The following is a 13,954-nucleotide window of genomic DNA, read 5'->3' as shown; positions in this document are numbered from 1 at the left end:
AATTACCAACATAAATAATTTTTCTTGTAATAGTGGTTAGCGTTTAATTGAAATTTGAATGATGGATTTAACCTTGAATTTCAATTTTTTTTATAACGTATTGTACTATTAAAAATAATTTTATTCAAAATATAACCACACATAAATGTAAGCACCTTTTTTAATAATGATTATTTGAATCTTGATTCACTAATTGTAAGGCATTAGTCAATTATTAAAATCTCACATCTAAAATGTCATGGTTTTTTTTTTTATTTGGATAATCTAGGTCTCTTGATCAACTTTTTTCCCCCTTTTTAGTATATCGTTCTAATACTAATTAAAAATTTAAATTTAATGGATAGTCCACTCCTCAAGATCAGCGCTTAAACGAAAACTCTAACTAGGAAACAAGGCTCTGTTGCCTGCCATCATCTCCAAGTTCTAGTCAAAGAATTTGCAACAACCACTGCTTTTTATAGAGAGAGATTTAAACCATTGGGCAATAAAAACACTTTATTATAAAAAAATTTCAAATAATAATAATAGAGTTATATATATATAGGTTGCAAAATAAATGATTTAAATAGAAATTAATGTTATTAATGTAAAATAATTTCTTTTGAAATACCCCATAAAATATTTTATAATACCTTACAATCTTCAATATTTAAAAGGAAGAAAAACTTTGAAAAACTATTTTATATCAATAATTTGTAATTCTTTAAAATAATTTCCAAAATTCTGGAAAAATGTTCAGTACTGCATCTAACTTGCGTGTCAATAGATTTCAATTATTTGCATGAGCTCACTTTCCATCCAAGACATTTACCAACTAAAATTCACACCTTAATATGTATTAGTATGTACTATAACCTCTACACATTTGAGCCATATACTTTCCTTTTTGACACACACAGCTATAACAACTCATTGATTATGTCTTAAAATGATTTTTTTTTCTTATTAAAAATAAGAAGATATATATATATATATATATATATAGTATTCTATGAGTTATAAATTAATATTAAGACCAAAAGAATTTTATAGAGGTTCATCTATAATAAGATTAGAGGGAGGGAGTAAATACTCGGTGAACTGTGTAAGTATGTAAGTAAAATAGGGACAAGGAGACAAATACCAGCTCTTTAGTTAGTTTTAAAAATATTTTACATTCCATTAACGTCTAAACCCTAATTAATTAATAAAACCACGTTCTTCTTCTTCCACTTTTCAATCATTGTCCTGATTTTGACCTCACAGCTTCCCCCAACACCTGCGGCTTCCTTGCAGCCTCTTTGAGTTGTAAGGCTCTCGCCTTCAGAGATTCGCTGCTCATGATCTCTCTCACTGCCTTCCCTATCTCCTCCGCTTTCACCACAGCCTCTCCTCCCCAACCCACTCAACCGGCCACACTCCGGTCCCGCTCTCCGCCACCACCCTCCGACGTTATCTTCTGATCTCCATTCTGACCCCATGACAGAATAGGCACTCCATGCCATATGGATTCCACTATCGAGTTCCATCCTCCATGGCTCAAAAAATCCTCCCACAGAAGTGTGCCCCAGATCTCTCCTTGGTTCACCCATGTCTTCACCACAAGACCCTTCTTCCTTCATCTTCTTCATCACCTCTGGTTCTAGCACTTGTTCCAGATCTTCGTCGTCTTCCTTGTCCACCATTTCAGCTTCACCACCCATAGGAATCTATAGCCGCTTCGCAGTACCCTTCTGCCATCTCTTTTAGTTGCTCCCTCGTTGTCGCAGTCCTGTTGCCGAAGCAAACATACACCACTGACCCTTCTGGTTGAGCATCAAGCCACTTCAATGGCGAATTGGCCGACATGTCTTGATCTTGTTCCTGAAGGATACTTGTAACAATTAAAATTCTTAACTTCAAAAGGAGATATATCTGAGAGTTTATGTTTACCTTCTCAAACTCGCAGGGCATTAAAAGGGCCAACGGCATGCACGGAGGCAACCCTGGAACTAATTTCCGGCATTGAGAGCGCCACAGCTTCCTCTTCCATTTTCTTCAAATGTGTTAATGAAAATCCCATCGAGTTTCGTCAGCCTAGGACTGTCCTCCATGAATATCTTCTCAAACAAAACTTCCCGGAACGAGAAGCAGAGGAGGGATCGGAAGATCTGGGGGGTACTGGCAAATGAATCCCTGGGATCTCAAACAGCATCACCGATAAACGAAGCAGGGTGACCGCCGGCATGTTTCTTAGCCGCATCAAGAACAGACAGGTGTGAGAAGAACGAGAACATTCTGGCGGTAGCGATGAAGTAGATATAACTAGGAACAGCGAGGCTCTCAGAGACAGGAATCATACCAGAAATCAAACTAACATCGTAGACGAAAGCACTGAGGAGAGTGTGAGAGAAGAGAGTATGGGGGCGAGAAGGTGTAGAGAGCGACGTATGCGTTCAAAGTGAAGCCAGAAAGGGTCGGAGGAGTTTTCAGAGGTGGGATCAAAAGGAAGGAGATGGAGATCGATTTGGGAGACTTGATCGGGGAAGGAAGAGCAAAAGCGAGAGATGAGATGGGACTCGGCGAGGGAGACGGTGGGCTTGGGGGTGATGAGAGTGACGTGGCAATATTGGTGGCGGAGGAACAAGGCGGCGAGTCGGAGACAAGGGGTGAGATGTCCCAAACCTGCACTTGGGACGAAGGCCACATGAACGATGGACCCCGACGCGTTATTCATGGCTTACTCGTCGCCAAATGCTGCCGGTTCCTGACTTGATTGCGCGAGATACGGACACGCACAATGTTCAATATATATATGTACTAGTATTAGTATACATGTACAGATGCCGGCCGCATAGAATGACCGTTTTATTGCTGGTGACGCGTGCCCGGTTTGGAGGCACGTACGACTGTAAGAGCACCTCTTTTAGATTTAAGCCACGTAGTGGCTCCTCCTGCTAAATGTAATCCATGTTAGCAAAATGCACAGGTTTTAATATTATTGCTATATCAATATTTATATATATCTTACACGATATTCATGGCTGGGTATAGTTTCTTTTTTGTTAAAAAATCAGTTTGTCATTGATTTGAAAATAAATTAAAAGTACATTTTTAATATAAAAATAATCTGATATATTATTTATACATTTCTTATCTTGTACACTATTTTTTTATAAAGAAATAAAGAATATTTTCTCCATTCAAAAATATAAGGCATTTTTTGAGAAGTTAATGTTAAAAAATGTAAGATATTTTTAGTCTTTTAAGTATGATCATTAATTTTTTTTTCAAAAGTGTCCCTATTAATAATAACTTTATATTTATTGTAGGGTATTTAATAAGAATAAATATGAAAAGATAGGATTAGTTGAAAAGTAGGTAATTATTTTATTAAAAGTAAAATTTAGTTAAAAATACTTTATATTTTTTAACAGAGGATGTGTTTTATTAGCTAGTTCTTTCATGTCAAAATATATATTTTTCCAAGCATCCATGAGGCAATACGAGACAAATGAGGGCAATACTTTTAAATAAAAAAAAAAGAATAGCATATATTGATATTCTCTCTTTTTTATCTTAATTACATATACCTCTAATGACTTTCAATATTTTAATGCAATTGAAAGTCATTTGTTTGAATTTATTAGCAAAAATATGATTAAGTGAATGATTGTGTGTAAAAATGAGTTTGAAAATATGTTAAAAGTTAGTAGATCAAATGTAGCATTAATTCTGAATTCTATGCATGTAGGGAGGCCCAATTTAGGGGCTTAAAGATGAAAACTTTAGAGCCTAGGTTAAAGAAATTAAATCTGAAAAGAAAATTTAAACAGGTCATGTCTATTACAATGAAAACACATTTTGTTACAACGAAGCATGATTTTAGTAAAATACACAATTCTGATCTTCACCTTATTTTCATACATTCTTCACCTCCAGCAGCTTAGAATGTCTAGGAAAAATAAAGGAGCCAAAATAGGTATGGAGAAGCTTGGGTTTGGTAAAAAATTAAGAATTTTGCTCAAGATTGCTCTGATTAAGCTTTCTTCTCTTTCTTCTCTTTACTTTGCTATATATATATTGTTGATTTTACTGTCATGGAAACCATATGTGGCTAATTTTTTCTTAATATATAGGATAGCTATGAACTGATTCTTAAATTAGAGTATGTTTGAATCATTTATTTGAGCTTATATTAGTTTTGCTTACTCAATTTTATGCTTGTTTGTCTACTTAATGCTTGACCATTATTGAGTGCTTTAGGGGGTTTAGGTTTTATCGTGGAAGAGAAAAATCTAAACTAAACCATTAGATTGAATAATGTGAAATTAAAATTTATTTTAATTTATCAATAGGATAAGAATATACCTATTGAACCTATATAATTACATTAGAGTGAGTTTGTACCTTTTGCTTCTTGAGTAATTGTGTTAGAAATAGCATATTAATTCAAGAGAAGAGTGTAATTAATTGGAAGATAATTATTCTTATTAATACTTTATATTAACAAATTACTATTAAGTGAATTTATTTGGATAATTATATGCTTTATAAAGGAAAAAAGGGATTAACCACCCTAGGTTGCCTTGACTATTTGTGGTTATTGAAATTTTAATTTTAGTGCATTTTTCTCATTTCAATCTTTATTTTGCAATTTCAAATCCAAATCTTACCTTACGCAACTTAAATGAAAATGAGGACTTTATTGCCTAATTTTCAATTAACTTGATTCCTCATGGGATCAATTTTGATTTACCACTTACTAATTTACGACCTGTACATTTGTAAAATCCATTACATATTTGTAATAAACCTCATTTCTATTTCAAAAGCCTATACAAACTTCCCATGGAATCTAATAATCACAAAATACAAACCTTCCTTTTACTTTAAATATTTCATTTACATTCATCCAAACTATTAATTAACTATTAAGTCATATTTATTAAACCAAAATACCCTTTTTTAAATATCAATGTTACTTGAAAATTATTTAAAATACCCAAAAAAAATTAAAGCATATGTATTTTTATTTTTTATTTATATTTTTTTAGACATGTAAAACTATTTACAAAATAAATACATAAGCTGGCTAAGATGATAATTCAACCATAAGAGAAATTCTTGCACGAACTCAGTGTATTACATCATTTATAATCTGTCTAATAAAAGTATTATATATAAAATGGTTGTAAATATAAATTTATTCTGTCATTAATGACGATGGAAAGACATAACATAAGAAATGAAATTTCAAAAATAAAGCCATTAAAATAAAAACATATGACATTTTACTTGATTCAACATGACATGTTTTTATTGGATGAATGACATGGTGCACCAAATCCGTGTAAAATTTTTTCTAAAATGCATATGCAGAACAAACTTAATAAAATAGGTCTTTAATATAATAAGAGGTAAATCAGTTAATATAATGTATGTTTACTTTCTCTGTAAATTTTATCAATTTCAAAAAATATTGTTAAATTATTTATTTAAATATTTTCAAAATTATTTATTTAAATTTTGAGAGAGGGTATACAATTTGATTATAAGGGTAAATTAATAATTATAAATTTTCTAACCTAATTAAAAGGAAAATTAAATATTTTAAAATATTTAACAAGATATTTTTAACAGTGTTAAAAATTTGATTAAAATGTATGAAAATATGAGGGATGTCCCTATAATTTTAATAAAATAAAAGGAAGGTCACAATATTTTACTCATAAATAAATTATCATCATCATGTAATATTAAGTATATAAAAATAAGTAAATTTCAAATTACATCCTTTACAATTGCTTTCTAAGTAATTTTATTTGTTAAAATAGTTTAAAAATCTTGTAGCTTATAGTCAACAACAACATTTCTCTTAAAAAAATGTTTCTAATTTTATTTCAATATTCTGTTAAATTTGCCATCCATATATCCTAGATCAAGTAGATCACCACGTTTTGAAATAAAAAAAAGAATAGCACACTTGATCAATTAAAAATAACTAAAAACTTCATGACAGGATTATGGCTAAAGAAAAATTATTTACTATCGAACCAGACTCTTGTGAGTGGAGTGGAGATCATCATCAGGGATAGAGATGCTTCGTTACATCCAGATTACGATACAGTTATGGAAACTAGCTGCTAGCATCCTGAACGGAGAATGGGGAGTGGATTTGTCTCATTTTTTTTGTTGTTACGAAGTTCTCTTTCGTTACTTTTGAGTTTTTCCCCCAAAACCCACCCGTTATAATATTCCAATTTTAGTTTTAGAATGTAAGTGGCGTTTAAATTAAAGATATTAAATATTTACTAATATAAATACTAATGAGACTATTTCATGGTAATTTTAATTAAAGCATGATATATACTCCCTCACATCTTTATTATTAGCTCATTTAGAAGAGATTAATGATCCTTAATATAAATAATTTGGTGGGTATTATTACTTTTTTTTTTAACATTACTCCTATTCAAACTCCTTGATTATGAGTAAATTTAAAATTTTGTTATTTAAATATGAGTAAAATTGAAAGTTTATTCTTTAGACAAAGATAACTTAACTATATTTATTTAATTACATAGGTGAAGTGATTAAAGGTGCTTATAACATGATTAGAGGAACTATTTATTCTTTTGAGTTCCGAATGTGCCACTAATCATCACCAAGGCATTGACAAATTCATGCTCCCTGCTGTCTTTATTACAGAGCTTGTAAAAACATTTTTGTCTTAATATAAGACACGCTATAAACTATTAATTACATTTTTATAATGTCATCCCTGTTTACTTATTACCTATAACAGAGAATATAATGTATGTTTAAAAATTTTTTTATTGAAATGGATTAAATTAAAAGTTTATTTTATTTTTAAATAAAAATAAAGTTAAATAACCTAACTAACACTTTTTGATTGTGATGAGGTATTTGTAATTAAGTACTCCTTCCATTCCTATATATAAAATATTTTGAACTAAATCATACAAATTAATAAAACTTGGTTATCTAATTAAAAATATAATAATATTTTAATTTTACTCTTAATTATTTTAAATAAAAAAAACTCTTTTTTCAAAGTAAATTAATGAGAACATTTATCTTTTTTAATTTGATAAGGGCATAATGGTCTATTTACTAAAAAAAGCTAACAATTTAAAGATAAAAAAATTTTTAGAAGACTTTTTATATATAAAAATAAAAGGAGTATTTTGTAATGGAAATAGGAGGGACTAGGTGCTCCAGTATTTTTCGTATCAAATGCGTTTGCATGACAGAAAAATGCAAATAAAACACACTAAAAAAATACTCAAAAATCAATGGCTTAGCTACTTGGCCTTTCTTTCTTTCTTTCTTTCTTTCTTTCTTTTTTTTTTTTTTTTTTGCTCACAAACGTTTTTTGAAATTTCACTAAAGATAAATTTGAAGTATTATTAAAGAAAGCTCACCGAACCTTTAGGTTGTTCGTTCAGCCATTTGAATGGAGAATCCAAAGAGTTCTCATCGTGTCTCTTTTTAAACTCGCAAGGCGAGAATGGGCCAATATCGATAGCAGGAGGAAGTAAATTTTTTAGTATTTCTCCGCCATTAATGGCCTCTATTGAATCTGGTTCAAGTTGTTTGTCGGAGTTAATCAGAACCCCATCTAGTTTCACGAGGTTGGCGCTGTCCTGGAACAACATGTTGGCGAAGAGACTATCGGGCACAAGAAGCGGAGGAAGGATGGAAGATCTGGGGATGGGTGAAATCCCAGGAATGGAAAGAACATCATCATGATCAGAGAATGAAGCTTTAGGGAAATATGAGAAGAAGGAGAGGAATTTAACAGAGGAAGTGAAGAAAGGAACAGAAAGAGCATAAGTGACGGGAATGACCGGAGAACAAGGTTGCGTCGAGAACGAAAGCCCGGGGGGGGTTCGAGGGAGAGAATGAGAGGAGAGAGAAGGTGAGAGGATCAGCGAATAGCCTCAAACCGTAGCCAGAAAGGATCGGAGGAGTTAACGGTGGTTGGATCGAGAGGCGGAAGGCGGAAGTCAACGAGTTTGACTTGTGGAATGGTGGATCCGAAGCGAGCTAGAAGCTGTGATTCGGCGAGTGACACGGTGGGGCGAGTGGTGAGGAGAGTGACCAATACGCCGTTGTGGGCGAGAAGAGACGCAAGTCTGAGAAACGGCGTGAGTTGGCTCGTGCCGGCGACTGGAAGGAGCGCCACGTGAACATGAGAATCAGACATGTTTGGTCTATCCATCTTCTTGGGAAGTGGTGGTTCGAGATGAGAGGCTGGGGGGCTTTATTTTTATATAATACTTGCTATGCTTTTTATTATAAAAGATTTTTAATTGTTTTGTGCATATTAAAAAAATAGTTTCTTCATATAAAAAAATAAAATATACTTTTATTTTTATTTTTTTTTTAAATAATAATATATTTATATTAAACATTTTTATGTTAATTAAAAAATAATTTAATTATTATAAAATATCATACATTTTAAATTAAAAATTATTTTTAAAAGGTGTAGGTAATATTGAAGGGAGTATACACTGAATTACCGGTCATCACTGAAGTATTATGTACTACTCATGTCAGTCAGTCAAACACTGATGTGCATGCTATGGACAGTTGGACGCGTATTTTCAAGTTGTGTGGCCGTTATCTAATTAGTTAATAATAGGGAAAGTCACATAGAAGGACCTCTAGAAAATTTTATTTATTGAGAAGAATTAAATGATTATGAATTCACACAGGATCAATAAATCAAAATGTAATTAAATTTTAATATAAAAATATAAAACAATCCTTCACTAAAAAAAAAAAAAAACCTTCTCGTTATCACTCGCTGTTGGAGCTAAGACATTGTTGGTTGGATCATCTTGTCGGATAGACCATCGAAACTCTAATGTTGGTGGTTGGAGTACTCGTCAGAGCTTTGGCACTGATTATCGAACCGGTAAGGGAGACATATTAATTTTTTTAAGGTGATCAAGAAGGAGTTTAAACCCACATTATAATTAGCCACTAATTAGCCACTAAACTAATAATTTTTTGTATTTATATAATGTAAATATATATATATATATATATAATTTTATATTTACTTTTCATGACAATATTTATCAAGAGCTTAATGACTACTTATTAAACTACTAATGAAACTTGTTAAAAAATTTAATAGACATTAATTTTTATAAATATTTAGTTATTTTTATTGCTATGAATGACAAGTCCCCATTAGTAATAACTATTTTTGAAATAACAAGTCCTCTTATTAATTTTAATTTTTTTCTTGACAACTTTATAAATAAATTTTAGTTAAATAACAAGTTGTATGAACTTTGCTTTAAAAAGTAAATATTTAAAAAATTTTAGTAATAAAAATAAGTAAATATTTAAAAAATTACTTTATATATTAAATTTCTGTAACAATTTTTTATTGATAATTTAATAAGTAATTATTTGTGAAATAATAAAGGCTGTTATATTTTAAACTTTGCTTTTACTCTTCATATCAATACTTATTGGGAGCTTAATGATCACTTGTTATTTTATAAATGGCTACTTTTTAAATTACTAATGAAACTTATTAAAAAATTTAATATGAACTAATTTTTATAAATGTTTACTTGTTTTTATTATCAAGAATGACAGGTTTTTATTAATAATTTAATAAGTAATTATTTGTAAAATGACAAGTCTCCTTATTAGCGTTCAAAATTTCTCTTAATAATTTGATAGATAAATTTTAATAAAATAATAAGTTCATATAAGATTTTGTTGTACAAATATGAATTTGCTAAATAAACAATGCAAATCTTTATATATATTTTAAACTTTATTTTTACTTTTCATGTCAATACTTATTAAAAGCTTAATGGTTACTTATCATTTTAAAACTGACTACTTGTTAAGTTATTAATAAAACTTGTTAAAAAATTAATATGCATTGATTTTTATAAAATGTTTACTTGTTTTTATTACCCAAAACTTACATATCAAAAGCTTTTGTAAACTTATTATTTTGTTAAAATCTACTTCTGAAATTATGAAGAGAATTCTTCAACACTTGCAAACGGACTTATTATTTCACAAATGGTTAAATTAGTAATGGGAACTTGTTAAATAAATTTAATATGAAATAATTTTTATAAATGTTTATTTATTTTTATTACAAAAAGCTTACATGTTAAAAGCTTATATGAACTTGTTATTTTATTAAAATTTTCTTTTCAAATTATCAAGAAAAATTTTTAAAATTAGTAGCAAAACTTGTTATTTCACAAGTGGTTACTTATTGAAAGCTTTTGTGAACTTATCATTTTGCTAAAATTTACTTGTTATATTATGAAGAGAAATTTTCAATACTAGCAATGAAACTTGTTATTTCATTGATGGTTACTTGTTAAATTAGTAGTGAGGACTTACTAAAAAAATTTAATTTGGAGTGATTTTAATAAATATTTGCTTGTTTTTATTATCAAAAGCTTATATGAGCTTATTATTTTACCAAAATTTTCTTGTCAAATTATTAAAAAAAAATTAAAACTAATGATGAGAATTATCATTTCACAAATGATTATTTATTAAATTGTCAATAGTTATTTGTCATTTCTAGTTATAAAAATAAATAAACATTTACAAAAATCAATGCATATAAAATTTTTTAATAAGTCCCATCAATAGTTTAATAAGTAGTCATTCTTAAAATAACAAGTAACCATTGAGCTTTTGTTAAATACTAGCATGGAAAGTGAAAACAAAGATATGTGTGAATATATATATATATATATATAAATTTGTATTATATAATTGAAAGGAATTATTAATCTAATAGCTAACTATCTTTTTTGTGGGCAAAAAGATGTGGTTCAAACCCCACCTGGATCTTCTAAAAAAAAATTAATTTGTCTCCCTCATGGGTCACTGAAGCTCCAATGGCTAGTGTAATCACTGGTGGTTAGTGACAGTAAGGATCTTTTTAAAAGTAAGGGGTAAATTTTCTTTTCACACTCAAATTTAATTATATTTTAGGCCCTTAATTTTGCAGTGAATTCAGAATCCTGTGATTTTTCTTGGTAAATAAAATCTTCAAAATTCCATCACTGAGATTTTCCCTTAATAATATTTGTGTTATGGGGTATTAAGAAAGATAGAACAATCTTTCTTTACTGTATAGGATGAGTGAGTTTGGCCAATAATGAGTTTCCTGCTGAGTTTTAGTTAATTATGTCAACAGTGATTACATTGCAAATGACTTATTAGTCCAGCGGCATCAATGCACCTTTGAATGAAGAAAGTGCAAGGTGTGTGAATGATTTAATTTTAAAAAATAGACATTACGATAAGGCCCGTTTAGCTTATTTTAAGGAAAAAAATCATTTAAGAGTTAAAAGCAAAGGATTGACCACATTAAGGAGATATTTTGTAAGTTAACTGGTGCATCATGTTATTTATAATTTATTTAATAAAAATATAATATTTAAATGATATTAAATATAAATTAATTTTAACATTAATAATAATATAAAAAGATAAAAATAAATATACATTCAATTATTAGAATAAAATTAATTAAAATAATATCATATAAAAAATTATTTATTTGTAAAAAATTAAATATTCATTCTGTGAATAAAATTAATTAAAATAATATCACATGTAATTTTATTTAAGCGATTTAAAACATTCTACTTATACAAACCACAAATTACCTATCACACCTTGTATCTAAGAATTTCTCCCAAATTGTCATAAACTTGCAAAAGCTTTCTAATCCCACTAATTTTATTTTGGAAATAGAACGTGAATACAGACGGAAATAATCCAATTGTTCCCATTTCCTACTAATCCAATTCAATCCGACGATATTACTATTTATTTTATTATTGAAAAAAAGCGCTAATTTGACCCTCTTAGCTCTCAAGCCGTTGCAGAAGTATTCATCTTCTTCTTCTTCCATTCTCCGATCAATCTCTGAAGCGCAACGTGGCTTGTCCCTCCATCACCGACGGCCTCCCTCGCTGCGTCTCTGAGTTGTTCTGCGGATTTCTTCAGAGATTCATCGTTCATCATGTCTTTGATTCTCTTCCCAATTTCCTCTCCCTTAACTTCTTGACCCCAACCCCACTTCTCCTCCCACACCCCCAACCCACTCTTCTCCACCACGTCTGCGTTTATCCTCTGATCTCCATGCTGAGGCCATGCCAGAATTCTCACTCCGTACCAAGCTGCTTCGGTCACTGAGTTCCATCCACAGTGGCTCACAAATCCTCCCACAGATCGATGACCCAGAATCTGTCTCTGGTCCACCCACGTCTTCACCACCAGACCGTTCTTCTTCAACTTTCCTATGAGTTCGCGTCCTACTATTTCTTCTACTTCCTCTTCTTCATCTCTGTCCACTGATTTGTCCTTCACTATCCACAGAAATCTGCACCCGCTCTTCAGCAACCCGTCTCCTATTTCTCGGACCTGATCCCTTTTCATGGCCGTTCTGCTGCCGAAGCTTACGTAAACCACCGAATCTTGAGGTTGTTCGTCGAGCCACTTCAATGGAGTAGCCACTGAATTCCCATTATCCACATTTTCAAACTCGCACGGCATGAATGGACCGATATCGAAAACAGGAGGAATCAATTTTCTGAGTATTTCTCCGCCATTAATGGCCTCTATTGTCTCTGGTTCTAGATTTTTGAAGGAGTTAATCAGAACACCATCTAGTTTCGCGAGGTTGGCGCTGTCCTGGAAGAATATGTTGGCGAAGAGACTATCGGGCATGAGAAGCAGAGGAGGGATGGAAGATCTGGGGATTGGTGAAATCCCAGGAATGGAAAGATCATCATGATCTGAGAACGAAGCGGTAGGTAAATATGAGAAGAAAGAGAGCATTTTAACAGAGGAAGTGAAGAAGATGAAGGAAGGAAGTGAGAGAGCATGAGTGACAGGAATGACAGGAGAGATCAACGTCATATCGAGAACGAAAGCAGAGAGAGGGGGCTCGAGGGAGAGAATGAGAGGAGAGAGAAGGTGAGAGGATCGGCGAATAGCCTCAAACCGGAGCCAGAAAGGATCGGAGGAGTTGACGGTGGTTGGATCGAGTGGCAGAAGGTGTAAGTCAACTAGTTTGACCTGAGGAAGAGAAGATCGGAAACGAGAGAGAAGCTGTGACTCGGCGAGTGACACGGCGGGGCGAGTGATGATGAGAGTGACCATGACGTCGTTGCAGGCAAGAAGAGCCGCAAGTCGGAGAAACGGGGTGAGGTGGCCCATGCCGGCGCTGGGGAGGAGAGCTACATGAGCATGAGATTCAGAAGCAGACATGTTGGGTCTGAATCTCTGATCGATCGCGTTCGTTTTCCGCGGTCTGAGTTGTTCTAGCTGTCTAGGTCAGTAGTTTATGGAGTGATTCTCCTTCACAGGAGAGAGTATTGAAGTATTTTGGGTCTCTCCTCGTAATAAAATAAATGATCCAAATTTATTTATTTTATAAAATAATTATCATATAAAAATAAAAATAAATGGAGATACGGATGAGGAGAAGAAAAGAATAGAAGGGATGAGGAGGAGATCTCCTTCCGAGTATTTTAGCATTTTATTTGTTTTATTTTCGTCAAGTTGGAATAATTTATTTTCGCATTTAAACATTTAATATAAATGGTTGAGGAAGTGGGAAGAAGAGGTTATCCAGGAAAAGAGAGATTGGTAGCCACCTGTTGCATGAGGTTTCGGTGGTTGAAGTCCGTCCAACGGTACTGACGAGTGGGAACTGTGAAGAGATAAGGCGATTTTATTAGTAGCTAACTAGCTGTCAAACGCTATCTTTATTGTTTCGTAGACCGGGCTATCCGGGTTGGACCGGATTGTACAGGATCGTTTTTTGGCGCAGCCCTGGACTGCTGCAAATAAGAAAGGAAAAATTTTACTGTAGATCTGGATGAGAGATAATAATAGTACCAAAAAAAAAGCACTTGAATTTCTGAAATTTTACCACAAATTTAGG

At 31.8% G+C, this 13,954-nt stretch overlaps 1 protein-coding gene and 1 pseudogene across 1 annotated transcript; both read right to left on the bottom strand.

Annotated features, from left to right (window-relative positions):
- Positions 1 to 1,193: 1,193 nt before the first annotated feature.
- On the bottom strand, positions 1,194 to 2,776 carry LOC129301276 (UDP-glycosyltransferase 708D1-like; annotated as a pseudogene).
- An 8,816-nt stretch (positions 2,777 to 11,592) lies between these two features.
- LOC129301274 (UDP-glycosyltransferase 708G1-like) lies at positions 11,593 to 13,467 on the bottom strand. The gene has a single exon (XM_054939849.1). It carries the CDS (start codon positions 13,273 to 13,275, stop codon positions 11,875 to 11,877), a length of 1,401 nt encoding a protein of 466 aa, XP_054795824.1. The 5' UTR covers positions 13,276 to 13,467; the 3' UTR covers positions 11,593 to 11,874.
- Between the last annotated feature and the right edge of the window lie 487 nt (positions 13,468 to 13,954).

Source organism: Prosopis cineraria, unplaced genomic scaffold, assembly GCF_029017545.1.
Source record: "Prosopis cineraria cultivar Desert tree isolate PC_DT_omini unplaced genomic scaffold, ASM2901754v1 PC2010, whole genome shotgun sequence".
NCBI classification, from domain to species: domain Eukaryota; kingdom Viridiplantae; phylum Streptophyta; class Magnoliopsida; order Fabales; family Fabaceae; genus Prosopis; species Prosopis cineraria.
Note: the sequence above shows the minus strand (reverse complement) of the source record. Positions and strands in the feature narration are given on the sequence as shown.